We start from the raw sequence: 26,829 nt of genomic DNA on the forward strand, positions 1-26,829 counted from the left end.
TGCGCGACAGACGGGAGCCCGTCGTTATCTCCGGTCCGATACCCGAAATGCACCACACTTGCCAACTGTAGGAATCGAACTCTCACTCCCCGGCCACAAGCCCCACTGGCCCAGCTGAATCGAATGCCTCTTTCAACGAGAGAGTTCACGCTCTCATTTACATTCACAACGGATCCCGGAGCTGGCAGGGTATCGCTATTACATAGATGCTCGTGTATGATATGATATGTTAAGTAAGCCATCGCAGTAGTAAGACCACCTGGCCCCATCCACAGAAGGAAGGATACACCACGTTGAACCACTCCCAGAAAGCCCGCAGTCGTGTCCGTAGATCAAGACGCATAAGGAATGTAGCCACAAGCCGAGTACAGGTATACAGTACTTACGAGACGGACCATAAGAAGCACGCTCAGGCATAGTCGTACAGAACATAGACATCGACCCGTCACTGCCCAGGTCCGAGTCATCAGCGCTCAGCCATCAGCCATTCGAAACACGACCACCCGACCGCGCGCAGTCCCAGTCCGAGCCCAGTCCAGTCTCGAAGCGGCCTCCAGTCTCGAGCTGCCAGTGTTCATTCGCATTGTTCAGCGCCGCGGAGAGCCCGAAGGGGGAAAGAGGGAAAGAAAGGGGTAGGACTACCGCGCAGGCCCGACGAGCAGCTTCATCTTCGAGAACCCATCCTGCACAGTCTCGCGCATGATCCCGCGGAACATGTACTGATCCACTAGATAGTCCACCCGTCGTACGCCCTGCGCGTCCTCGAACGCCTGCACGTTCGGATACATCCTGCTCCGGCGCGTATACGACGACGAGATCGCGTTCACCTGCCGCGCCGAGAGCCGCGCCCAGTCCGACTGCGTGATGCGCCGCTGCAGCGTGCGGTAGATCGCCATGAGCACGTCGTACACCGTGATCGGCGCGTCCTCGGCCTCGCGCGCCGACACGGACAGGAAGGGGGACCGCTCGCGAGAGCGTTCGCGCGACGTCGTGTGCGGCTCGAGCACGATCGGCCAGTCCGGCACTAGCTCGCACCGGATCGTCATCCGCCGCACGGGCGGGTACGTCGCAGGCTGGAGCAGGGCGTCGAGCGTCAGCGCCGTCCCGCTCGTCTGGTTGTACGACGTGATGCGCTGAGGGTTGAACGTGTGGTGCGAGAGGTCAAAGAGCAGCTTCGGCCCGGCGGCAGTCTCTCCATCGAGCAAGGGGTGAAGCTGCGGGGCGGCGGGCGGGGCGGGTTGAGGATTTGAGAACGCGGCAGGGTGTACCATCGTGGGATAGGTGACCCAGGCGGGCAGGGGCAAGCAGGTGTCGGAGCGTCGGCGTTGGTGAGTGAACGCGGGCATCGAGGCTTGCGCAGGGAGCGGCATCACAGGAGGAAGAGGCGTGACGAAAATAGGTGGGGATGGGAACGGTACCGCGTTCGCAGGAGCTGCAAGACCTCCTCCATGCCACGAGGGGCGTCGCTGACGTGGAAACGGAGGGTCGTCTTCCCAGCGTACGTGACGTTCAGGCTGAGGGGCCAGGTTCGGAGTCCCAGGCAGGTTCACTGGCGGGATGAAGGGCGAGACATGTGGTGAGCTGTAGAATGGTGAAATGTATGGTGTCGGATAGTAGAACTGGGGGTACGCGAAGGGTGCAGCCATCGTTGCGTCGAGTCTCGAGAGGTAGGGGGTACGTAGGTGGGGAGGCGGGACCAAGGGCGGAAAGGCAGCTTTTATAGGTGTGTCGCAATATGGTTACGGAATAGAGTTACAGCCACTGGGGAACTCGGGATAAGTAGACACTCGGTACCGCTTCGAGGGCCAGAGGTCGTCTATGTCGGCGAAAGGAGCGTATCCAGCGTCCCGACGTCCTGGAGCTTGCGAGTCGCCGACGGACCACGGCGGGAGGGCGGTGCTGCGTCTTCTGCTGCGGCAGCGGGGAAGGAAAGTCTAGAGAGATGCACAGGAGCGCGACGTCTGGAGGGCCGCGGTTTATGTAGCGTTCGTGCCTGCGATTTCAAAAATCGCAACGTAGGCGCCTGAAAGATCATGACATCTCATCAGCAATTTGCACGATATCGACAACGTCGGGCGGTGACAAAGAGCAACGCGCGCGACTTTGTCCGGCGGGAGAACATCATGCTGTCCACCGTTGTCGGGCGAGCCTCGAGAGGGCTCCAATCATCCGCCGCAGAGATAAAGATCAGCACTGCTCACCTTGATCAATGCACAGAGATCGGCCGTCGCGACGACGCTAGTCCGCGCTGGGGCAGGCCGCGGAGCGGACGAAGATACAATAATCCAGGCCAGAGAGAGAAAGCCCGAGCTGGTCGGAGGTTATGAGGGACTGGTTGCCACTCGGCCTTCAGGGTATCAGCGCATTATGTACTCGTACTTTGCGCAAGCGCTGGCGCTTCCCCGCAAGTTTGGACACCGCCCCTGGACAGATCCTGGCACATCGTGGATTGGATGTGAAACCCCGGTGGCACTCTTCCACAAGGCCCGTCAACTGCAGGGATTCCAACAAAATCGGGGAACAAGAGAAGTCAGTTCGAGCTCAGACACGCGTCCCCACGACTGACAACGCGACATTGACATTGGATAATCTGACTTACCCATTATCCAGCGTCATAGAACGAGAAACCACCAGTGTGATCGAGCCTGTGCATTCTTTTCGAGTCCCAGCAGATGCCACGAGCTTCCATACGCATGCGATGCCAACCTCAAGTTCTCCCGAGTCGGTCGTGCAACGTTTGACTATTGATCCAATCAGCTGCATTTAATGGGCTTCAAAGACATAAACCTTACCACCCACTAAATGCACCGAAGGCTATGTCACCGGATTCGAGACCCTCCGGTGAGAAGAGGAAATGCGGACAAGTAGCCAAACGGGAAACCAAGGTCGAGGCGGAGCCAGCGCGGCTCGAGGAGGCGGAGGTGGCAGTGCCCATATCACTCCCACGACCCACCGCACGGCCTTGCGAACTGTTTACGAGTTCAAGTTGAACCTGACTACCGCCATGTTTCGAATGTACGGAGTATCTGCAGCCTCAGTGAGTGCTGTGCGTATTGTGGCAGTATGCGCTGAAGCCGACCTCACTGCGCCTCCGACGTTATTCCGGAAACAGCAACGGGACGTGCCGTTCTTGACAAGTTGACTCGACGGTTCACGTTGGCTCATGTCACTGCTGTCAACGCTTCACATCAACGGTCATAACCCTTGTATTCTGACGTGGCGACTTGCTGACCTTCTCAGGCCAACAATGTAGGAACTTGGTAAGTTGTTTGCCACTCCTTGGATCTTCGGTGTCGTCGAATCTTTGTCCTGGAAATGCCATTACACCCAGGTGGTTCAATATCCGGATTCGCCTGCATAGGCTATAGTACCTGGATACATCACACAACAGACCCTTGCTTAGTGCACAATGCCTTCTGCGTCACTGCGGTAAGCGATGACTCGTCGGAACAATGGATCTTACTTTGGCTACTCACGCGCCGCCGCCGATTCTGGTCTTCTCAGCGCGCCCAGCAACGGAACCGTGGCCATCCCACACTTATCCAACTGCAAATTTGCATCTGTACGTGGATAATCCCGAATGTTCTTTGGGTGTCTTATCCTCTTTCCCAGCCGCATAGCCTCCAAGGATGTCGACTCGGACGACTGCTCGTCCCTGAGGGTGAGCGGCGGAGTTCCGCCATTCCTCCGCTTTTCGAGAGTGGATCCTGATTGTACGTATACCGTTGTGCTTTTTTCTACTCAGTACTACCAATAAGACAGGACTAAGCCAGTGAGGCGGGCGATCGCTTCGGTTGCAATCCCAGTGGCACCACCCTCGGGCAGGGAAATTCCGAACATTGCGGTCTAGGAATCTGCACCCCGTGACCTTCGACCCCAAGCGCTTGAACTGGCCAACAGCTCTTCCCAAAGATACGTTACCTTCATGGAGTTCCGCCCAACCATGATAGATTAGGTTCAACGGCCTCTCTAGTCCACATTTTCAAGTTCGCCGCGATGGAGTTCCAGATTGGGATGGCCGCAGCCGCAGCGGCGACGCGTCCATTCCCGCTGGCTTTGTCTGATCTGTTGAGTCATTTATTTTTATTTGAAACATCGAGTTCGGGGTCAAAGAAGGAGGCGGGGCGCGTCGCTGACTCTACGGCATAACCACACTGATCCGACTGTTCTGCTGCGGCACCGGAGCGCCGCATTAAGCAGCCAACGAGACACAGGTTCCATGGATCTCGACTCGCCTTCGTCATTACCCCGGAGGTACTTCAGCGCCGCAGTCTTCCATGGCCGCGTCAAGTGTGGTTCGGTGGATTGGAAAGGTTCCGTGCTTATCCATGATTAGCTGCGGCAGTTCGCATAATGTTATACCGCCGGTCCTTCCTGCGAGTCGGAGCCGCGACAATCTTCACCCTTTGACAGAACCCTCTCTGGTTCTTGCAGAGCTTGTTGCTTCCTCGCCACTCCGAATCATGACTCGCAATCTCTGGCGCCCGCGGACGACTTCCTGTATTCAGACGTCGTCAGGCTATGCACAACCCTCTGACACATTAGGCTCCCTTTCTATGTCACATGAACGCGGACGCATGCTACACTCGTTGAATCATCGTTCAAAGGTGTCACCACTCGCAATATTCTCGTTGTACCACTTTCCACCTACCATCATCTTGTAATATGGTATACTGTCTCCTCTGCGATTCTGGAATGTGCTTCGTCCTCTTGCTGACGTCACGCTTCGCAGTCTCCGAGCGATCGGGTTGCCTGTATCTAGCTTCAGCAGGCTTCGTCTGTTACCCCAAACTTTCTCTACTTGGCACACAATAACGCAGCCTGTCGTATCCGAGTCCTGACCGCGCCGACACGCTGTTGTCAAGAGATATCGCCGCATATAAGGAATGCCGCGTGAGTGCCGGTCTCTCTGAGCATCCGACAGCATGCTGGCCTGCCTGTGCCATGCCGTTTGAGCGCACTGCGCCGACGCCCACCTTGTATAGGACTCGGAGTCCTGCCACAGCGCGGCGACCCTCCATTGTCGCACGGCGGCCTTGCAATATAGTCTTCTATGTTGATCTCTGTAATAGATACAGATGCAAAGGGTTGGGACTTTCGTTACTACAGATTGGCTTCAACCTCCGTTTCTATGTAAGTTCCAGAATATTAGCATTATGGAGCGTTGGCCGCCGCCCCAATGCAAGTGTTCTCGTAAGTTCAGTTCAAGTAGTTGGGCTAAGTCGGCAAGTACCGGTACCGGCGCTACGGCTACATACGTACGACAACTGTTACATACGCGTCCACGTCTGCCTTGATAACCCAGCTATGGCCACACCTAATGATGGATGACCTTTCAGAAATATGTGAGTAAAGATTGGAGAACGTGTACTGGATGCTCACAGACATTTCGGTCGATCTAGGCCATCGGCCCAAGTTCGAGTGACATACCTACATCCGTGGCAAGTCTCCTGCCAAGCTCTGGCGAGTAATAATGCGCAATCTCACTGCCCGTGTTTCTTATATGCATACTCACTTACCCAGGTCATTGGACGATCAACGATCATCGTTCTCTCCCGCGGTCGCATCGCCATCACTGTCAGAAACCGATTGGTTGCACACCGGTAGCTGATGGATTCCGTCAGAGGCTGTGTTGTTGCGAGCAAAGGTCTCGCGCGGCAATGCATGTCCTGCAAGATGTTCTCAGAGCACGAGGCTCTGGTATCCACTACCCTGCTGTGCTTACGAGGTGAGACGCGCTAGTGCTCACTCTCGGCTAGCAAGGACACTAGCTGATTACAGTCCAGCAGGTAGTGACGATGAAGTACAGCTCAAACGGTGTACGCCGGTGAACAGTACGTCACCTCTTTACCTCAATCGCATGGGCCCATCTTCCCATCCGCAATATGTTCGAGCTTCGACAGATACCGCCTGATGGCGCGGTCATCCCTGCCAGGCACCGATGAGCACACGCTAATCATTGCAACAATTCGCTCGAGCCTGGCCCTGGATGTCCCGGCGGCACATGAGGGAGCCCGCCGGCTTTTCGTCTCTTTCACCCTCCCTCTACAATCCACCTCCTGCTGCACAGGCCCCCCTCGACCTATTTATTGCCGACTCCGGCGTGCGGATCGCTCGAGGAGGTCTAGGACATGTCGTCCGACTCTCCGCAGCTCGTCGACGATACAACTCCCGCGGTGCAGTATGCGCCCGGATGGATCTGGGACCAGCTCGTCGATGAGGTCGACCACACAAGGCACGGTGCTGCAACCGCTGGCCTGACGGCTTCGCTAGGGTTTTCTGGTGAGTGAGAATGCTTCGTGTCGTCGCATGCGAAGCTGAATCTTCGCGGTAGGCACTGGGATCGCCGTCGTCGGGACGCTGGGCTCGTCGGACACGAATGGCCAGCCGAAGACGACGTACACGATCGACGGGACAGTTGTCAGCACTTACAACGCCCCGTTCACACCTTCGGGCCAGACGCACTACAACGTGACCTTCTTCTCGAAGCAGGATTTGTCCCCGGGAGACCACGAGATCACTATCACGAACGTCGATGGGACGAGCCCCAACCACTACTGGCTGGACTACTTCCTCATCTACAAGTCTCCTCCCCCGGCGGACAGCCAGCCGATCACTACCACTACGACTTCAACTCGATCTTCAGTCCAGCATCTTGTTACCACACATTCCTTATCATCCACGCTCACTTCCACGCACAGCTCTGCAACCCTGTCTAGGACTTCGTCCTCGTCATCATCGTCGTCGTCGTCGTCGTCGAGCTCTTCCTCTTCAGCTTCGACTTCGTCCTCAACATCCTCTCTCACCACCTCCTCTAACTCGACCACATCCTCCACAACCTCCGGTGTTTCCCAAGGCCTCATCACCGCCGTTCCTTTCCAGGAATCGCAGACAACCACGACCGTGACCGGATCCTCCGCTGCGAACGCGACGACGTCACTCCCGCCCATCGGGGCGAACGCAGCGCAGCAGAAAGGTCGCACCACGAATGTCGGCGCGATCGCGGGCGGCGTTGTCGGCGGCGTGATTATGATCATCCTGCTGATGTTCATCTTCTTCGTCATGAGAAGGCGACGTAAGTGGGCACGCGAAGGTATGCACTTTCGCTTCTTCCAATTCTATCTTCCAAGTTACAGTACATAATCCCGGGCGCTGATGTTGCATTGACAGATATCGAACCCTTCGGGTCCGCGTCGCCGCAGGACTACCCGTTCTCCCCCCAGCGGACGGCGACAACCCGGTCAGATCGCAGCGGCTATGCGGCCAAGTCGTCGCCAGAGATGTACTTCAACCCCGCCGCTTTCGTTTCCCAGCGGCTTCCTTCTCCTCCTCCTGGGAGCGAGACTGAGTACCACTCACCCACATCGGTCCCCGATGACAGCACCTCGGTACACGCGCGATATTCACGGCCGGGGCTGGCCACCATGACCAGTCCCGCCCTCAATACCCTCGACCGAAACGGCACACGCGGGCCCACTTCCCCCGGTGGTGCCACAAAGACACAAGATTCCATGCTATATGGCTCGTCGTCGCCTACCGCGACCTCCCCCACCGGCACTGGCACCCACTTGGCCCCATTCTCTTCGTCGTCGCAGTCGGACGTCGCCAGCCCTGTCACGCCCGGATCGACCACAAATCTTCTGCTGCATACCGAAGTGGCGCGTGCGCCTTGGTACGCTCCGCCGCAAGGACAGTCTCGTGCGCAGTCACTCCTGCGCGCCATCACGTCGCGCGGGAGGCGGGACAGCAGTGCGGGCGGAAGGGAGACGGTGGTGCAGGACGTCGACTCGGGCTTGCGGACGTACAACGAGGCGACGCTGCCGCCGCCTTATACCCCGGACTAAGCTTGTACGCCAATGTATCCGTGCGGGTGGGGGCGTTTGAACTTTGCACCTCGGACACTTCATTGTATATACCTCCTGGTCAGTTGAGCCTCCTTCGTCGCAGTGTGCGTGCATGCTGATGAGACGAGACTGCTCCTCCCCAGTTGTTTTAATAAGCGTACTTAGTAGTTCGAGTTGTTGCCCACATGCGGCGTCGATCGTGTGTGGCGTATTTGGAGCTGGAGCTTCTGTGAGACATGTATCCCTTCTGTTTCGATATGCAAGTAAGTTAATAAGGACTCGAGGGAGCTACTAGCAGTGCGAGCTTTGGTTGCATGCTTGAGCAACTGACTAGGGGCTCATATTCTCGGTGCTATGTTGAAATATTCTGCAGTATGAACGGCGTTGTAGTTCGGAAAATAATAGAGGAATCAAAGGAGGACGATGAGCAGTCCAATCGCCACAAGACCAGGGAGGACGCGCTCGCATCGTCGGACCGAGTCGACCTAGCGCTGACGGCAGAATATTATCGTCGCCAGCCTCACTCCTCCTCTCTTCTTACCCTGACTACCACTTCCTCCCGCCGAGCGGACGACGATATGACTTCCACACCAGACACGGTGGAAGATCTCATTGCCCAGCTCTCTGCAGACGCAGACCCCGCGCGCGAATCCATCGCGTCAGAACTCGGCGGTGCGCGCCCTTCCTCTCTGGCGACCTTCCGCGAAAAGCCCTCATTCGTATGATTTGCCTACCTTCGCGCGCTCCCGGGCACACACCCAGTGCTCCAGAGTATCTACGGAGATGAAGCGTTGAAGATATGGAGGCCCTCGCGCTCCGGAAGCCAGTCACCGCCCGACCGCGGGCCAGCCCCGAGCTCCCGAGTTGAACCTGGGACGATCCGCTATGAGGTTACGCTAAGGTATGTCTGCACTGTCTCTGCGGTCTCATGAACATGATCTCAAGGATCAATATCTGCTATCGTAGCATCGAAGCTCCCGGCGACGAAGGATCCTCACATCCTATCACCATCCTCGTCTCGCTTCCCCCGACCTACCCTTCCTCCGCACCTCCACAACTCCAGCTCCTCTCGCGATACATCGGTCCATACGGCGTCGACGCGCCCCTCTTTGGCACCGTTCTCCGGACCTACATCTCCCGCGGCGCAGTCGAGTGGGCCCCAGGAACAGAGTGTGTCTTCGACGGGCTCGAGTGGGTCAAGGAGCGATGCACAGAGTGGCTAGGCGAGCGCATGAGCGAGAAAAAGGTTGGCGAGATGTTGCGGGGGGATGAGCGGAACGGGCCTGAGGGAACAGAGAACGGTTATGCACAAGAGGAGACTGAGAGCGGGAACTCGAGGGTCACTCGCACCGTTCCGGACGTCCCTGCGGAGATACCCCCTGGAGTGACTATCATCGAGTCGGAGCCCATCCTTGACCGTAAGAGCGCGTTCGTGGGTCGTGCATGTCGCATCACAGATCCATCTCAGGTGTGTACATGATCTGCTCATGAGTGTGCATAGTCTCTGACGATGTCACCTGTACAGGTTCCCTTGATCCTCGCACACCTCATGTCGGACCGCAAGATCGCTCGCGCAGCCCACCCAATTATCAACGCGTGGCGATGTCGTGTCGGCAACGTCCTGCACCAAGGTACGCCCGCCATTTGTTGCGCGTGAAACAAGCCCTCGCTTAACGCCGCACGGGCGTAGACAACGATGACGACGGCGAGACAGCCGCAGGAGGCCGGCTAGCCCACCTCCTCCAGATTCTAGTGCGTCACACGTCCGCCTCTAATCGCGTTCACCCTACTCACGCTCCATGCGCACACAGGAAGTCGACAACGTCCTCGTCATTGTCACGCGATACTTTGGCGGGATCCACCTCGGCCCCGACCGGTTCAAGCACATCAACCAGGCCGCGCGCAACGCGCTTGAGCTTGGTGGGTTCTTGGACGTCCCGGATGACACCCATGCTGGGCGGCGGCATGGGAAGGGGCGCGGAGGCGCGGTCAAGCGATGACCCACTTCCGCTAGCGAAGCAGCACATCATCATCGTCATCTCTACGGATCTATGGATGAATGCGATATCCTGAGAGCGAATCCAGTCATGTAGGTGCTATGGGGATGCTCAGTGTGCGACCGGCTGCGCTGTGACGATAGCAGGTGCGTAATCACCCTTGCGCGCTGCCTGGGCGACATGGGTGCAGGGGCGAGCACCGGACGAAGAAGTAGCATTAGTGCAGAGCGTCACAACTGAAAGGGGCCTATACATGGTCTTCGGAGTATACTGAAGACTATTGTGCGTTGTTGCGTAGGGTGGCAGTTCGATGGTGCTCTCGTCTTCTTGTGAGTCATCACCCGCCCTCGAACTCACCAGCTGTGTCACAAATATGCCTTAGGATATGATTGAGGATCAGATTCCGCTAGCAACGCCGAATTCCATCACCGTCTACTTAGTGACAGGATTGGCTGACCTCAACTCCAGCTCAACCCCCAGGGCTATCGACGGTGTCTCGCCACCTCCGCCCTTTCCGCCATCCGGTACGTTTACTACTGGTGTTGTCATATATGTATCGTCGCATTCCATATTGTTCCATTATCTCGATAGGGAAGGGCGAGTCCCCACACCGCCTATGCTCGTGAAGTACCCAGTGCTCGCTCGAACGTCAAGTTCAAGTCATATATTTGAATGATATTTCAACTAGGATGGCGCTCGTCAGCGGCTCTCTTCACGCAGCATGATACGAAGCCCGATTGATTTGAATCAAACCCGTAAGATCATTTATTTGACAAGTTCCACGATCTGTCAAAGTCGCGTTCTGACTGTTAACCGTTGTCTGGCCAACAGGTCCTGCTATGAACCTCCAGCGGAAGTAGTCTCGACTCTAGAAGTTCAACGACCCTCTCTCGTTCATGTGCGCCGGCAAATGTGGACGATGCCATGCGGAAGGTTGAGCCTTGCGAGTTCATTGTCTTTCAATGCAATTCGCGCCACAGGATTGAGCGGTGCAGCGCGTATCAGAAGGCCGCAGCGTGCAGCGTGTCCTACATCTCGGGGACCTACACAAGGCCTACATGCTGTGTCTCCCTATAGCTTCCGCTCGTCATTGTCAAATTACTGCCTCTTTTCATCACCGCCCCGGTCCCTTATTGCCATGCATTGAGGTCAGTTGCCGCTGAAAACAACGAAGCATCATCTAACTTCATGTCACACAGCTCATCAATTTGGTGCGCTACATCAATGCCTTTGGACGCCTTTACATCGTCTGAGGTTGCCCGGGCCTAGCCTAGGATGCTACTTAAACACTATGATGAAGGTACGGAATCTCTGTTGTGCCTCCCATCTTTGCCTCCCCGATTCTTCCTCTCTCGCTTATACCCGCGTTTTACAATATCTTCAGAATGTCCAACCTCTTGCTCATCGATGACAACGACCCGGTCGTTCAGTTCTCGTCCGGATGGGACACCAACCACACAGGAGTCGCGCAGGCCGTGAATCAATCCATGCACTGTACCACCCAGGCAAACAGCAGTGTCTCAGTCCCCTTTAACGGTATGCCGATTCTGTCCCCGTGCTGTAGCACTCTCGCTCATACAGCGCGACAGGGGTGGGAATCGAAGTTATGACCGTGATCTTCCCCCGTTCGCAGGGAGGGTCGCCCATACTCTCGTTTGCCGTTGACGGGAAGACCGTCGCATCGTCGGCCCAGTCATTGAGGGCCACCGAGGTGCACCCATTCTACAACGACTCTTCATTCAAGGGCGTCGGCCTGTCTCCGGGGGCGCACGTACTCAATATCACCAGCCATCGGGATGGGACGAACCTGAACACCTTTTGCCTCGACTACTTCCTCATTGAGTCGCAGCCATCAGGATCGTTCGACATCGGCGGCATGACCTTGACTGGCGCGCCAACCCCTACAGGTAAAGGGGGCTCGTCCTCGGCGAGCCGTATTGCCCCGGTCGGTGGTTCTCTGGGAGGAACGGTCGGCCTGATACTCGTCACCGTCATCGCTTTCTTGAGATGGTGACGGTGAGCGAGGAAAGGTGAGAATTATAGTACTTTTGGAGTTGCGTCGACCGGCTGTGCTCATGCTGTTATAGTGGCTGGGATGATAGACGACGGGACCGGGGAGTAGACGGACGACCATGTGTTCGACTGCGAAACGGACCTGGAACCGTTCAACCAAACACTTTGAGCCCCATGTCACTTCGGTACTCGCTGAGTTCGGACGGGTTTCTCGTCCGCACTGCACCTTGCTACATTATATACCACCCTTCTCTATTGTCTTGTTCTTCGAATCTCTGTGGTTCCGGGGTTGATACGCTTACTGATGATACCCATGCACCCCCGAGCTACGCTCTGATGACACTTCCTATCTATCTACGACATTGTCTGCGCCATCTCCGCAGTTTGAGTTGTGCCAGTGCTCTCCAAGGTGGCATCTCTTTTTCGATCGTGGATGCGTCGAGATTGAGAACTCACCCTTGTACCTTCTAGTGAGATCCCCTCCGAGTCATTGCTCCTGCCTCCTAGCACCTCCGGAGTCCGCATGGTCTCTCCGCTTTTCATCGACGATACTGATCCTATGATCAAGTATTCGTCGGGTTGGGTGTACGAGGCAGGGTTCGCACCCGCCGTGAATGCCACGAGACATGGTGCGGCTCTTGCGGGCCAAACCGTCGAGCTCGCCTTCAACGGTACGTCTACATCGTGGTCGTCGATGCGACCCATCAGCAGCTACTCATAGCCCTTGAACGTTGATGTCTGGACATAGGCACAAGAATCGACATAGTCACCACCCTCGATCCAAGTTCAGTCGGGGGACAGCCTACGACGAACTATTCCATCGACGGAGTCTTCGTTGCGAGCCAGGTCGCGCCTTTCGCGTGGCAGGGTCCGTTGCCTTCCTGGCCCAACACCACCTCCTTGTCGCAGAAGGGCGTCCGCACGTACTCACCATCACCAATGTGAATGGGACGAAACCCAACATGTTCTGGCTCGACTACTTCCTCGTCTACGATTTCCTGCCTCCGGCGCAGCAGGACTCGTCCTCGTCTGGTACGTCGTCGAGTACGAGTAGTGCCGTTGGGACGAGCCTGCCAGAGGGGTCTCGGACTTCTTCGCCTTTGACTCCTACCCAAACAATCACTATCGACGATAGGCAGACGCGTTCTTCGACAAACCATGCTGCAACGATCGGAGGCGCTGTGGGAGGAGTAGTGGGCTTGATACTCGTGGTCATCGCCGTCTTTCTGTGGTGGCGGGTCCGAAGAACGAAAGGTGAGTACGACTAGTACGTTGCGTTGCCGGCTAGTGGTTTCTCATGCACTCTTCATGCTAGCAGCTAGCTGGTCTGATTCCGACAAGAGACAGACGCTCATTCCTTGGACTGCACCGGGTTCCGCATCTTCTACTGCGGAGCCTCGAGCCTTCCTGCTACCCGTCGACAGCCCCCTGTCCTCCAGACCTGGCTCGCATGGTCGATATTCCATGCCAGATCCGAAGCTTCGACCAGATCATCCAGCGGAACTCGCGACACCATCCTCTCCCACCGCCACGGCCACCGCAGCGACGTCGACCGTGACGAGCCCGAGCGAGATGTTGCGAGCGGAGGTGGCGCGATCGCCGTGGTACGTGCCGCCCGAACGACAGTGGGACGCACAGTCGCTGTTGCGCGGAATGGCTGCGCGCCGCACTAAGCAGCAGCGCCGCAGGCCACTTCCACCTCGCCCATCGATCGACGGGGTTGAAGAGAAGGACTCGGGGCTGAGGTTGTATAGCGATGATACTTTGCCGCCTCGATACACTGCTGAGTAGGGAAGGTTGATTCGGAGTCGGACTCCTACTTCAGGGTGCCATTGACTCGAAGACGCGTGGTCATGATTGCACGGTTGATCCTGGCACTAAGGACGGAATTTCAAAGGACAATTGATAGTAGTCTGAGATGAACTTGAACGCCGCTCCGCGAGTCGGACTGAGTAGTATCGTCCTGAACATTGTTGCGTAACAGCGTAACTGTATGGGGCTGTGGAATCATGAATGTTGTTCTCTCGGAAAAACTAGCGTGCCCACTCTCAGGCTTCAAGCCTCGAGCCTTAGGTCTTGATATACCCAATATTCCTACGAGGACGACTCATGAATTGACTGGGACAAATCAGCAAATCGAAACGCGTCACAGGCTCTGGAGCCGGCGTCTATGCAACCTCCGGCTTAGTATCCAACCACGACCACGTCTCCGTGACAAGAATCCAGAGTAAGTCTTCGCACTTTGTCTCCGTTGTAATGCTATATACTGATACTTCTATGTCTGCGTTATCGCCATATCAAGTACAATCATGGTCAGAAAAACGTCAACGACCCAGCGCGACATAGAGCATGAACTTCGCCAACGTTCACGTTCCGATATGGCAGCTGAGGTGATCCGTCTGCGTACGGAGAATTCACAGTTGCTCGAGGAGAATGCGAGGCTGCTTGAGGACAAGACAAACGCTGACGAACGCAACGCGGAGCTTGTCCTGACTGTGGCCTCCTTGGCTTCTGCGTTGGTGAAGGCGCGTCTGACTCTCTATTCTATGGTAAGGGTTGAACCTCCGCTACGAATCTCCGCTACCACGGCGAGTACTCGCTGTTAATCCTGCACATCTCCAGACGTGCACCCCGGACTACATGGCTCTTCCTCCCGAAATCTTGCTCTCCATCTTCCGGTTCACACAACCGGATCCGCACATGCACAGCCCCTCCTTTACTCGAAACACATGGTTAAACGGTCTCCGCACCAAGAAGGCGCTGACCCTGGTCTGCGAGGCCTGGTCGGCCCCCGCTACCACGGTCCTCTACGAGGAGATCGTGTTCAGGCGAGTAGGGCAGATCCCAGCGCTCGCCGACACTCTTCGAGGCGAGAACGGTTCAAGGTTAGCAGCTCTCGTACAGTCCATCAGCATGGTTACGTGTGCCATATGGCCTTTCTGTGCGGAGGTCGCCGAAGAAGACCTCGCCTACATCCTTGGGCAATGTTCAAATCTCGCGACGTTCTCGTTTGTGGGTCACCCTGATCTGCCGTTCGCGCACTTCTTGGACGGCACCACAACCCCGGCGCCCCGTGCGTTTTTCGATAGGAATGCATTCAACCCGACATGGTTCCTCGATTCTCGGCCCGGACGGGTCGGGGACTGTCTCAGGGAGCGGCTCGTGCATGGACTTTGCTCCTTGTCAATCGACCTCACTTGCGACGTGTCAGCCGAAAGACTGATTGAAAGTCGTTATAATGGACCCTTCTTCTCTCTGCTCACACATGGGACCTGTCTTACGTCGCTCACAGTAGGGCCAGTTCAACGTGTGCGTGAATCGATGTCCCTGCCATTGCCCCCACTACACTTCCCGGCACTAAGGAACTTATACCTCGACATTGCCGAACGCAACTTCCATGACTATGTTCAGTTCCAGTGGAAGCTTCCGGTCTTGACAAGATTAACGCTTATAAGCGACATTGATCCCCTCCCGTTGATCCAAGTGCACGGATCTGGTTTAACATATCTTGCTCTCTTCCACAGCATTCCCCAGAAACACCTCCTTCCCAGCCTCTCCTCAGTGCTCCCCGTCATATCCCATCTTGCCATTCAGCTTGACAACGAACTGGACACGCTAAATATCCATTCATCCTCCCTACACTATCTTGACATCTTCCCCGAACAACGGTATCCTACCGTCAAGCTATACAAGAGCATTAGTCTGTCGAAGGACGCTCGCGCTCCTTGTCTCCAGAATATTCGCTTGATGACCGCTGGGATCGGGGAAAACACACCAGTATATTATCCGCTGCTTTGCGACCCGGAGCGTCTGCGTGGAGACGTCTCTCACTTCCAGGGTGACGATGACGACGCCGACTGGATGGAATGGACAACAGGAGGAATCGTGTATCGCTTCGGAGATGATATTGTCCGCCAGAAGTGGTGGTGCGTTACGAACGATCCACGCGCATACGCAGACTTCACGCCGCCACCTGGTCACCGTGATGGGTCGGATGAGGAAGAGGACAATGACTACGAGTACGAATCCCCTTCTGATTCATCTGACGACAGCGTGAGCTGTACCGACTCGGACTCTAGCTCGGCCTCGAGCTCGGACCCTGGACTTCATGAAGGACCGTTTGATCGTGAAACGATCCTGGGCATGTTCCGTCGCCGACTGGAGTAGGGCACGGTGAAATAGCTCTCGGGGTCTATTTTACCGGCAAATTAACCCGGGCCCCCCTCAAGGTCCAAATTTACGGGGGTAAAATACGGTAAATTACCCTGGGCGCTTACTACCAAGGAAATACCACCTTGCACCCATGAAAGACCTCTCTCAGGATGAGGAACCTATCTATTATTACAAAAACGCTCTCTGCTGGAGCTGAAGCAAGTGAGAGGGAAATGAGCATGCGTTTGGGAGGCACAACAAACAAACCCGGTGTCAGACGCTCGCTCACTCCTCACTCAACCATCACTCAACCCGATTACAGGCTCAAAAAGGGCTTTCTGATACTGCCGTCAAGCTTCCGTAGCAGATTATGCTCTTGAGGTGTTTGGTTACCGTTGTGATGGACTCGAAAGACCCCAGTATGAACATACCTGGGCTGTGATCCTGGTGGTCTAATATACCCTAATTAACATGGGGTTTTCGGCCCACCCTATTTTACCTGTAATTTACACGTAATTTACACCTGTTAATTAGCCAGTGCTAATCAGCGTAGCCTATTTCACCGTGCCCTAGACTGGAGGTTGATTATCATGTCTCGGATGATGAACGCAGCGATGAGTGAGTTCCGGAACACGAGCCTGACTGTTCGACATCACTCACCTTCTGGCTAGCTTCTAATCTTCACGTCTCCGCTGGCTGAGGATAGTGGAGACAGTGTCCCAGGTTCATTCCGATTGGCCTTCGAGAAGCTGCGACAGTGGTCCCGAGCGCACCAGTTCTACACCCATTGTCTCCTACGTACTTCCACCCCCAGATAACCACCCGAATCTGATACCGTGCTGCTACGCATTCTAATTTCCTTCAGTCACCTCTTCGTCGGTCAGCACCTTGTATGATCGACACTGGAAAGCAGTGTTACCCATGCCTGGCTACGGTTATATAGTCGACGAGGACGGCGGACGCTTGGTACTTCTTACTTATGTTCGCCCTTACCTAGTCAGAAAGGGTAACTACATGAATTGTATGTGAGTAAGAAAACATTAACCGGGTGGGCGCTAAGTAGCATCGCACCTCCTTCCGTCTCACCTCCACCCACTGCTGCTCCGCTTCCACGATATACGCTCTTCGTTCTTGTGGTGTACAATGGCTTTTCGACCAATATGTTTACTATTCTGCTCCAAAGCTCGTGGATGCATCAGTAGAGCGGTCAGAACTCGTTAGTCGCGTCGACTTTTTACTCCGTGGATGCCACATGCTCCGATTACCGATGGATCAGGATGTCTGTGAGTGGCGCATGCATACCGTATATGCAGAGTGGGAGATCTCGGGCAGTCGGGTGAGGCGCCTCAACGAAATGTTCGATTCCAGGCTGTCCATCTTATGTTCCTGTCGTCAGATCTAGCTGCCGCGCTACGAACACACTTCGGGAAATGATCGAGCGTCGCCCGCTGTTGCGGTATGTTGCAGATTAGAGACAATATGTGCGGGTTCTCGGTTGCCTCAGTAGCCGTATCTGGTGAGCCGCATACTCTATTGTGGAACCCACGGATCTATGAGCTGTCGGCTTCGTGGTGGATTGAGGCCCAGGCATATGTGATGTGCGGGAGTTGTCTTCCCATAGGAGTCGCCGAAGCCTTAAGCACATTGCTACTCCATCTCCCAGTATCGCCTCTGTCCGCCTTCTCCGCATCATCAGCTCCGGTCACCGAAGATGTGAACTCTATCATAAGAATGAGACCATAGGGTCAGCTCTACATCCCCTCTCCTCTAGCGACTCGTGTTCGTAGGTGCTACAAGAGAATCCCTCATGTCCACTCCTTCGCTCATCGACGATAGTGCTCCTATTGTCGCGTACTCGGCGACAGGATGGATCATTGACGCAGGGTTCCTGCCTGCCTTCAATCACACGCGACATGGAGCTACGGGCACAGATGCAAGCGTATCGCTCACTTTCGAAGGTATGTCAACGCGTTATGCCAGCTGTACTACTCGCTGATGCAAGGCGACAGGTACAGGGATAGAAGTGGTGACTACACGGGAATCCACTTCGCGAGCAGGACGACCAACAACGTTGTACTCGATAGACGGGGCCTACGTCGAAAATAGCACCGAGCCGTTCGTTCCCGATGGGCCGACGCAGTTCAACGTCACTGTGTTTTCAAAGAAGAACTTGCCTTCGGGCATGCACGTACTCAACATCTCCAATCTGAACGGGACTAGTCCCAACACGTACTGGATCGACTACTTTCTCGTGTACGGTTCCCTTCCTGTGACGACGGAGGATCGGACGACCACTGTACCCTCCGTGACGTTCCATACTACTACCCGCGCACATGAAACCTCACTGCAAGTCGCACCTGGACTACCCTCCACGCCGACGATTCTCGGGTCGCACACCACACCACCCAAATCTTCACAGGAGTCCTCTGAACGGTCGCCTTCCACTATCTATTCCTCCAGAGCTCCTACCGCCCACCCATCCCGCTCACCCAGTGCTACAAGCATCACCTCCGACCCTGCCTATGCCTCCGGTACTCCATACGGAGCGTCCGGTTACGGATACGGTATCGGTGGTTCTTCACAGACTCCTCCCTCCCCTCCTGCGTCCTCGGTACCTAGTGATGACGCAGCCGCGTCCCGCGGAACTCATCACAACATCATCCCGGCCGTGGTCGGAGGCGTGCTCGGCGGGATCATGGTGGTCTCCGCACTAGTCACCCTCGTTCTGTTCATCAGACGGCGCAACAGATTGAGGCATCAAGGTGAGTTCGTGTGGATCGCGGCACTGTGTAGCGTGTACCTGACACACGTCCTTCCTCACCTCAGCCGTCGAGATGAGCACGAATAACAGAGCGAGCTACTACTTCAGTAACGACGGTTGGGTCACTCTGCAAAGCGACAACCCTTCGGTGGAGGAAGACGCTGCGGACGCAGCACGTTGCGAGGCCGCGCCGGTCAATCGGCGGCCGTCGAGCGACTCATCTCAGTACGCTTCGGCCTTTGAGCATCCGGTTTCGGAAGTTCCGAGCGAATTGGTCCAGGCTTGGCATGCGCTGTAGGGTGTTCGCAGTGTGGCGGGTGGGTAGGAACTGCCAGAAGTGAACCGTCGCGATGAGCGTTCTCGAGTCCGCTGTACGGTGTGCATGTAGGTTGTGTTGCTTTGACTATGACCTCGGTCTTCTCTTTCCCACGATGCGCCCACGAGCAACTTCTTGCTTTGCTGGGATCTGTCGCTATACAAGCTTCGTCGATGACGCTGCTATACGATTGTGCCCGTTCGTCTGCGGATAACTCAATCGTACAGGTTATGACGCTGTTTCATGGACGTCCCGTGTATGTATATCTAACTCACCGCCGGCCTTGACAGGACAGAAATCCATCGACTTCTAACAGCAGTGCCTTCTGCCCTGTGGGTCGGGCAGCCATCCATCTGTCATCTTTGGGGCGGTGTTCTGGATACGGCCAGCACTGCTGATTGCGGCCAGCTGCTTCCTGTGCAGCAGACGCCAACTCTGTTTCGACCGGTTCCTAGGATATAGGATACTGGCTCTTAGTGCGTCGCGACCCTCTTTTCCTTCCGTCACGGTGGCTTATGTCTAGCCCTCACACGTCGTCTCCCCAGTCATACAAACTATACCTTCATATTCATGTTTCGCTTCTCATCCCGCCAGTCACCCTCCAAAACCGGAGGATGCGTGTCAGTAATACCGAACGGTACTGAAACCGTGTGGTTCACAGGCGAGTAGCTTTCACGGGAGTCAGCGATATGTACTAACAAGCAACGCAGAGTCAAAGAATGATGCCATACTATGGCTCTCAGTGGACAACGACTCAGACATGCCGCTCGAGACGTTGCCTGCCCTCAATGTCGACAACAATCCGTGCACCAAACAACACACTGATCATGACCAAGTATGGTTTAAGTGCCAGAACAGTCCAAACGATCAGCACCAGCTCGATATCACGAATATGCAAGGGTACAACGTCACCGTCTGCGTTGACGATGACGCCAGCGTTCTCTCTTCCAGTGTTCCAGCGACGTCATCAAGTCTTTCACCCACGGATAGCTCGGCCCTTGCTACCGCAACCACGACCGGGGACGCGTCTTCTGCCACGGAGAGCGAGGGTTCTTCCCTTTATGCGAGTTCTACAACGCAATCCAAAAGTACATTCTCAGGGCCGTCAACGTCGACTACATTTCCGTCGACGACAATCTCCACGTCGACTTCGTCACAGTCTACCCCTCAGAACACCTCATCTGACCCCGCAAGTGTCTCCGGTAATGTGGGGAGTGTCTCGCATCAGAACCGGAACGTGGCAGCAATCGTCGGCGGCACGCTCTCCGCTCTCGCGGTCATTGCCCTCATAGTCATCGGACTGCTGCTATGGCGGCGGCACAAGAGGCGGCGAGCCGGTGAGCTGGCCTCCTCCGAAGTTCGGACTCTCGAATTGTCAATTGATTATGTTCTTTCGTCCCCTCAGACTCACGCTTCCTCCACACCCCGTCGCGATATCGAGACGACGTCTCGGACACGACCACCGTCCGAGCCGTCAGCGCGGGGAAGCCGGGGCTCACCACATGGTCTCCTGAGATGTTCCATGTCCCATCTCGTCCGCCCACGAATTTGAACGCAGCGGAGAACGCTCTCGCGGGACCTCGTCGGCGCGAGTCCTCCAATTCATCCGAGCACGATCATGATCATGCTTACTTGGCCGAGGGGGTCAAGCTGTCTTCGTCGTCGCCGTACTCATCATACTCGTCATACTCCTCGAAGCCGCTCCTTTTTCCACCTGCAGGCTCGGAGTCGGAGGTGGGAGAGGGGGTGGATCATGCGCACGTCACTTTGCATCATCCGGACAAAGAAGACTCTTGGAATGCGTATTAGGTCGACGGCGGGGCTCAGGATTGTATGCGTTTTGTAGTAAGTGATGCACTCGTTGTATCCGATGCTCCGCGACTCACTGTGCGACCTGACAGGTACTATACTATGTATCATTATCTTGCACGCTGAACATGGACACTTGAGCATCCGCTGGTTCGGTATCTGCATCTCGGAATACGAACGCGTTAACCTCAGGCCTGAACCACATGCATCCGGTAACCGGTTAGCGAAATGTTCCCAAGCGCGCCCTAACTCGCCTCTGAACATCCTCCGTCGTCTCACGTCGACCCTCAAGTCAAAGTGAAAGTCCTCACCGTCCGCCCAGCCAATGCCCTGGCAGCACGCATCAGAGTAGGTCTTCTTTAAGCGCCGTCTGATACTCTTCTGTCATTGTCAGGTTTAGCATCATCAGACGACGACAGATATCAGTCCTCCCGTTACCAGCCGTTGCCTGAAGCAGAGAGAGTGCCTGATGTGCTCGCATGGCGCAGGACGTCCGTGTGAGTGCCCAATTGCGCGTGAGACCCGAGCCAGCGTTCTGATTGCCTTTTGCAGCGACCGAGTCCGCATTGCTGCCGCTCCTTCGCACGTTCGCTGCAGCGCCACCGGTCGTGATCTCGTCCTCGAAAGATCCGGACGGTGATGTTGTGATGATATCGTGAGCCCGGGGACGCGAGGGCTGCCCAGATATACCGACAGCGTGCCGGAATGCTTGCTTCTTTCTCTCCTGTCCCCGCCTCTCCTCCGACGCATCCATGTCCTCCAACTCCTCCTCACCGCAACTAGTCGACGACAGCAACCCCGCGGTGCAGTATGTGCCCGGATGGATATGGGAGACACTGGTGAACGAGGTGGACGGGACGAGGCACGGTGCTGCAGAGACCGGGCTATCAGCTACGCTTGCCTTCGTCGGTGAGTTCTATCTTCCCGCCATGTCTGCAGCTGCGGTTTCGCTAGAACGGAGGGCTTCTCGGGCACGACAGGTACCGGGATACAGGTGATCGGGACGCTGCAGCGCACGAGCGGGCAGCCCTCTGCGTCGTTCACTATCGACGGGGAGGGGAACACCACTTATAGTGCCCCGGCGTACCCGACGACGTCGTCCGCGGATGCGATCTATAATGTCACGTTTTACGAGCGAAGGGACCTCAAAAGTGGCAACCACGAGCTTAAGATCACGAATATGAATGGGACGGGGACCAACGTTCTTTGGCTGGACTTTTTCCTCATCGATTCGTCACCGCCGACATCCGGGAGCGCAGGCTCTGCGTCGACATCTGCTGCTTCTACTTCCGCTTCCGCTTCTACTTCCGCACCTGTCTCCTCTCCGTCCTCCCCTCCAGCGTCATCCTCAACATCGCAGTCCTCGAAAGCGAATACAGGTGCCCTCGTGGGCGGCGTCATGGGAGGTGTGGTGTTTATAGCCGCTGTTGGACTCTTACTCTTCTTCCTACGGCGACGGCGGCGCAAGCAAATCAGCGAGAAAGGTAACGAGCCCAAGCCCTCTAGTTATCTTGCGTCGGGGCCCGAGTCACTGAAGGTAGACGATTGGTCGTGAACAGGTGGTGTTCAGCCATATACAACTCGCCCATCGCTAGATGGGTCAGCCGGCTATCCGAGTCCCTCCAAGTCGTCTTATCGCCCTTCGAGCCTTGAAGTTAGCTCCTCATCTGCGCGACTCGAAACTACTACGTTGGATATCGGACCGGCCTCCGGGATCGCGGCGAGCGACGTATCTCGGAGCGAGCATCATCCTGCCACGGAGTCGTCGGCACCCTCGTCCAGAGAGCGCCCAGTAGAACCTCTTAGGAGTCCTGCTGCTACAACTCCAACTCCTACCACCACAACTACACGACCACGTACGGACTCCAAGTCATCTCTCCCAGGCTCGAACTCGACCAGGAGTCCTCCGTCCGCGGTGTCACCCCAGAATCCATCTGTGCCCCTCCCGAACGACATCGGACAGGCGCTCGCGGAGGCATCCCCGGAGCTCCAGTCTACGGCGATGACCCTCATTCGCTCCCTCCTGCAACGGAATCAGCCGCAGACTGTGCCGCACAGGACAGAGGTGGATTCTGGTTTGCGGATATACGACGAGGCAAGTATGGTGCCGCCTCCGGATTATACGGCGGACTAGACGGTTGTGGTGGGATCGCAGAGGTCAATACTGGTGTGTGCTATGCCCCTTCTGGTCGCACTTATGCTCAATACTGCGCTGTACGTATAGGATCTGGAACTGGAAGGTGGGAGGCTCGGCACGTACCGGGAACTCTCGGTTGGGTACTACATACCTACCCTAGGCATGCTAGCAGCGGTTACGCTGCGTGCTGAGTACGCACATATCCGGGATGGTCTCGGGGTGCGCCTAGAGTCGCCTCACCCTCATTCGAAGATGTTATACATCGTAGCGGACAGCTGGAACTTTGGTTAGGCATTAGGCCTTTAGCCTGTGCGCATGATGGTGTGCGAACATAATGAGCATGCTCTGGCACGCCTCGATCCGACATTATACTACTTACTTACTCTGGTAAAGTGGTTACTTACTGGTGTGATTGGTGCGGTTACTGAACAGCTGAACCGAACCGGTACGACTCGCCCCTCAGGCGGTTCAGGCTCCAAGGAGCGCCTGACACTTGCTCTCTGCCTCCAGCTTGACCGCATTCTGTGCTATGTTCATGTTACGCTCTTCTCTCGACTTGTTGATGCGACCCAACTTGAATTTGTAGTGCGCGTTATGCCGGTATGGTATTAGTAGGAGAGTTAGACTAGGGTTAGTAGACGGGCTTGAATCCCAGGTAAGAAGTTGACTTAATGCTTCAAAGACACGGTACAGTCGCGATCGTCCGGTCGACGGGATAAGCTGCGCCGCGATGATGGTGACATATTGCTGATCCTTCCGCTTGAACCCCTTCATGTTCTCAAGATACACCCGGTGTCACGATGTTGACTTGGTTGCTATAGTGTTGCTATGCTGGAGTCATGTGGCATACGGACACGGGTCGCGTGGTTTTAGTCTTTCCTCCAGATTGACTCTACTGTACACCCGACGGGATGCTTCAGTCCTCCATCGCTGGCGGTCTCGAAACCTCAGGCACCCGCCGTGCCTGGTCACTGGACCACTTGCGTCAGAAAATACGGGTGCCTCTGTTCTGAGCGCAACATGGGTGCAATTTCAGCGGCCGGACGGGACATGATCTACAATTCCTTCCCTTGATGATTGATGGAAATGTGATGGCCTAGTCCATGGGGCTATGACCTCTCACACTCTGTAAGTACCCACTTGCCTTCGGCCGGGATCGCAGTAGCGGTAGATCTAACAGTAACAGCTTCCTTCCAGTTTATGGACATCTTTGCGCGTGAGGCCATTGGTCTCGTAGCAGCGACGGAATCAACAATCGGAGGTGGCTCTTCAATATCCTCTCACGGGAAGATCGGAAGCGCATCCAACTGTTCGAGATGCGCCCGCGGACTTACGCTATTGCACTGATTATCACCGCGCGACCGGCCAGAAGTGCTGCCATAATGCGCCCCAGTCGCCCTTCCCGTCTCTGATATTTCTCGTCGTCATAGAACGCGGGTACGAATCTTTCCCTTCTCCCTCCCTTCCTGGGGGCGTTGCATCGCCCCGTTTTCCTTCTCCTTTACTCTTTACACCCATGCGCAGACTATGTCCACGCAGAAGGTAGACGATGGTGACCCGCAAGTGCAGTACTCGTCTGGTTGGATCCAGAAATACTCGCTGCACGGCTCTACCCAGGCTGGTACAACAGCCACGCTCACCTTCACAGGTATGTAAGTTGGCCTTGCTAAGCGAATATATAGTTTCAACTGGCGCACAGGTACCGGGGTGGAGGTTCATGGCATCGTGCAGAACACGGGCCACCCGACGATGAAGTTCACCGTTGATGGAGGTCATACGAGCACGTACACTGCGCCGACTGTCGGGAACCAGAACGCTATGACCTTCTATCAAGCTTCGGGTCTCTCTCCGGGTCAGCACACGCTGGTGATCACCAACCAGAACGGCGGCGGCAGCTCTCCTGCGCTGTTGCTGGATTTCTTCGTCATCACTGGCGCGCCTCCGCAAGGTCCTCCTGGCGGAAATAATCCTCCTCCGCAGTCCAGTCCGCCGTCTGGCAATCCCCCTTCTTCAACTAACTCCCCTAACACGTCGACACCCACTTCTACTCCGACCGCTACTAGCCAGGACAACCCAGATCCGACGAATTCTTCGACCGACCCGCCGGCGACGTCTTCGCCTACCACCTCGACAAGCACACGATCCTTACCTACCACTACATCCTCCGAGTCGACCTCGGACTCAAACTCAGACTCAGGCACGGCCTCGGCGTCGGGCTCAGCACGAACTTCGTCCGGCGGCTCGTCCAAGACGACAAGTTCGTCCGTTTCTGGATCTTCAACGTCGGTATCATCTTCCACCGAGTCTCCAGGCTCTGACGCGAGCGATTCGTCTAGCTCCTACACGTCGCTGCCGGATGATGCGTCTTCGACCACCACCAAGGCGTTTGCCTCGGTCCCGTCTGCGTCAGGCGCCTCGAGCCCATTCACCCCAGCAGTCACGGACATCGCCCATGCTGCAAGTCACCCCAACGTCGGCGCGATCGTGGGCGGCGTCATCGGCGGACTCCTCTTCCTCCTTCTCCTCATCGCCGCGCTCTTCCTCTACCGGAGACGTCTGCAGAAGAAACGCGCTCCCAGTGCGTACCCCGGGGCTATGTTCGTCCGAGTCCATCAGTGTGCTGACTCTCTTCTCGCCGTTATAGCGTTCATCTACCCCTTCATGATGGACAAACCTCACACCCGAGACGACATGTCCGAAGTCGGCACGGTCGCAACGACGGCCGAAGGTATACTCACGACCTGGGCCCCGGAGATGTTCCAAGTCCCGTCGGGTTCGGCCGTGAACCTCGCCCCTCCTCCGCCTCCGCCTCCATCCCCGCCCCAAGTTCCACCCGGCCCACCTCAGTTGCCACGCCCGTTGCCGCGCCCCGAACCCGCAGATATCCCAGACGATGTATCGGCGTATTCGCCCTCGCCCTCTGCGAACAGCGCGCTGCGCCGGAACTCGTCGATGTTGAGGCCGTCGCCTGGGGGCGCCGTGCGCCAGTCCTTGGGCTCCACGATGGATGTGGTGGATGTGTCGTTTGTGCAGGGTTCGGCTTCCCCTGCGTTTGAGAAGCTTAGTCCGGTTACGTCTCGTGGGTCTTGGCCTGCATTGTGATCGCGCGACTGAGAGCTTGAGCTAGGCGGTTTTTGGTGGCTGAGAGTGTGTCGGTGTGGGGCGTGGGGCGTTATGGTCCTCCCCGGTTGCTGAGTGTGAGTCTGCCTGGTGACAAGAGCGAGTCGGCGCCGCCGCGCCGGCTTGGAAGACCCAGTCCCGCGCAAACGCTATCCTCCTTATCTCCTTCCGAATGTTGTTGTCTTCGTGTTCTTGTACTACTCTCTCTTCTGGTTCTGTAACTTACCGATATCTATCGCTCGCCAGCAGCTCGTTCAACCTGCGAAAGGTCGGCGTAGTCGGCTATAAATCTGAGCGCCCGATCTGTTAGTGTAGATAAGATAAGATTGACCTTGAAACTCTACGGCCTTGCGTCGGCATTCCTTTATTCCTTCCTTCCACTTGCTGCCGTTCATTTTCAGATAGCGAGCGGTGAACGCCTCTGCTCTTGGGCGCAGTATCTACTAGTTACTCTTCAATACCCACAGCTTAGGACGGCATCGCCATCTTGATAGCCGCATGAAACCGCCGAACGGAGTACTCAAGCCAACGAGAACGACGGAAGGGGATAGCACGCGCTGGTGTATGCTAAAGGTACGAGATGGCAGTAATTATTGAGTGATGCTGGATGATGTTATGGTACGCTATAAAATTCTTGTGCGCGGTCAGACGGCGCATCATCTCCAAATGATTTTATCGCG

The 26,829-nt window shown here is 56.1% G+C and overlaps 9 protein-coding genes across 9 annotated transcripts; 8 read left to right on the forward strand and 1 right to left on the reverse strand.

Annotated features, from left to right (window-relative positions):
* Window positions 1-485: 485 nt before the first annotated feature.
* Window positions 486-2,025, reverse strand: L226DRAFT_138810 (uncharacterized protein). Its single transcript, XM_067672320.1, has one exon. The coding sequence runs from the start codon at window positions 1,644-1,646 to the stop codon at window positions 639-641; it is 1,008 nt and encodes a 335-aa protein (XP_067542038.1). The 5' UTR covers window positions 1,647-2,025; the 3' UTR covers window positions 486-638.
* A 4,106-nt stretch (window positions 2,026-6,131) lies between these two features.
* Window positions 6,132-7,844, forward strand: L226DRAFT_566235 (uncharacterized protein; the record flags this gene model as incomplete). Its single annotated transcript, XM_067683881.1, has 3 exons — window positions 6,132-6,282; window positions 6,335-7,093; window positions 7,171-7,844. The coding sequence occupies 3 exons, from the start codon at window positions 6,132-6,134 to the stop codon at window positions 7,842-7,844; spliced, it is 1,584 nt and encodes a 527-aa protein (XP_067542039.1).
* A 578-nt stretch (window positions 7,845-8,422) lies between these two features.
* L226DRAFT_566236 (UPF0029-domain-containing protein) lies at window positions 8,423-9,844 on the forward strand (the record flags this gene model as incomplete). Its single annotated transcript, XM_067683882.1, has 6 exons — window positions 8,423-8,563; window positions 8,615-8,745; window positions 8,811-9,312; window positions 9,370-9,475; window positions 9,535-9,596; window positions 9,656-9,844. 6 exons carry the CDS (start codon window positions 8,423-8,425, stop codon window positions 9,842-9,844), a joined length of 1,131 nt encoding a protein of 376 aa, XP_067542040.1.
* Window positions 9,845-11,226: 1,382 nt separating this feature from the next.
* Window positions 11,227-13,645, forward strand: L226DRAFT_566237 (uncharacterized protein; the record flags this gene model as incomplete). The annotated part of the gene is made up of 6 exons (XM_067683883.1): window positions 11,227-11,377; window positions 11,431-11,851; window positions 12,326-12,525; window positions 12,603-12,722; window positions 12,764-12,886; window positions 13,170-13,645. The coding sequence occupies 6 exons, from the start codon at window positions 11,227-11,229 to the stop codon at window positions 13,643-13,645; spliced, it is 1,491 nt and encodes a 496-aa protein (XP_067542041.1).
* A 572-nt stretch (window positions 13,646-14,217) lies between these two features.
* On the forward strand, window positions 14,218-16,021 carry L226DRAFT_608695 (uncharacterized protein; the record flags this gene model as incomplete). Its single annotated transcript, XM_067685960.1, has 2 exons — window positions 14,218-14,403; window positions 14,477-16,021. Exons 1-2 carry the CDS (start codon window positions 14,233-14,235, stop codon window positions 16,019-16,021), a joined length of 1,716 nt encoding a protein of 571 aa, XP_067542042.1. The 5' UTR covers window positions 14,218-14,232.
* Window positions 16,022-17,813: 1,792 nt separating this feature from the next.
* On the forward strand, window positions 17,814-19,065 carry L226DRAFT_566239 (uncharacterized protein; the record flags this gene model as incomplete). Its single annotated transcript, XM_067683884.1, has 3 exons — window positions 17,814-17,964; window positions 18,016-18,768; window positions 18,833-19,065. 3 exons carry the CDS (start codon window positions 17,814-17,816, stop codon window positions 19,063-19,065), a joined length of 1,137 nt encoding a protein of 378 aa, XP_067542043.1.
* Window positions 19,066-19,843: 778 nt separating this feature from the next.
* Window positions 19,844-20,892, forward strand: L226DRAFT_566240 (uncharacterized protein; the record flags this gene model as incomplete). The annotated part of the gene is made up of 2 exons (XM_067683885.1): window positions 19,844-20,420; window positions 20,489-20,892. The coding sequence occupies 2 exons, from the start codon at window positions 19,844-19,846 to the stop codon at window positions 20,890-20,892; spliced, it is 981 nt and encodes a 326-aa protein (XP_067542044.1).
* Window positions 20,893-21,644: 752 nt separating this feature from the next.
* On the forward strand, window positions 21,645-23,026 carry L226DRAFT_566241 (uncharacterized protein; the record flags this gene model as incomplete). The annotated part of the gene is made up of 3 exons (XM_067683886.1): window positions 21,645-21,801; window positions 21,873-22,376; window positions 22,452-23,026. 3 exons carry the CDS (start codon window positions 21,645-21,647, stop codon window positions 23,024-23,026), a joined length of 1,236 nt encoding a protein of 411 aa, XP_067542045.1.
* A 1,530-nt stretch (window positions 23,027-24,556) lies between these two features.
* Window positions 24,557-26,131, forward strand: L226DRAFT_566242 (uncharacterized protein; the record flags this gene model as incomplete). The annotated part of the gene is made up of 3 exons (XM_067683887.1): window positions 24,557-24,677; window positions 24,729-25,607; window positions 25,674-26,131. 3 exons carry the CDS (start codon window positions 24,557-24,559, stop codon window positions 26,129-26,131), a joined length of 1,458 nt encoding a protein of 485 aa, XP_067542046.1.
* Window positions 26,132-26,829: the final 698 nt, after the last annotated feature.

Source organism: Lentinus tigrinus (genome assembly GCF_003813185.1).
Source record: "Lentinus tigrinus ALCF2SS1-7 unplaced genomic scaffold L226scaffold_2, whole genome shotgun sequence".
NCBI classification, from domain to species: domain Eukaryota; kingdom Fungi; phylum Basidiomycota; class Agaricomycetes; order Polyporales; family Polyporaceae; genus Lentinus; species Lentinus tigrinus.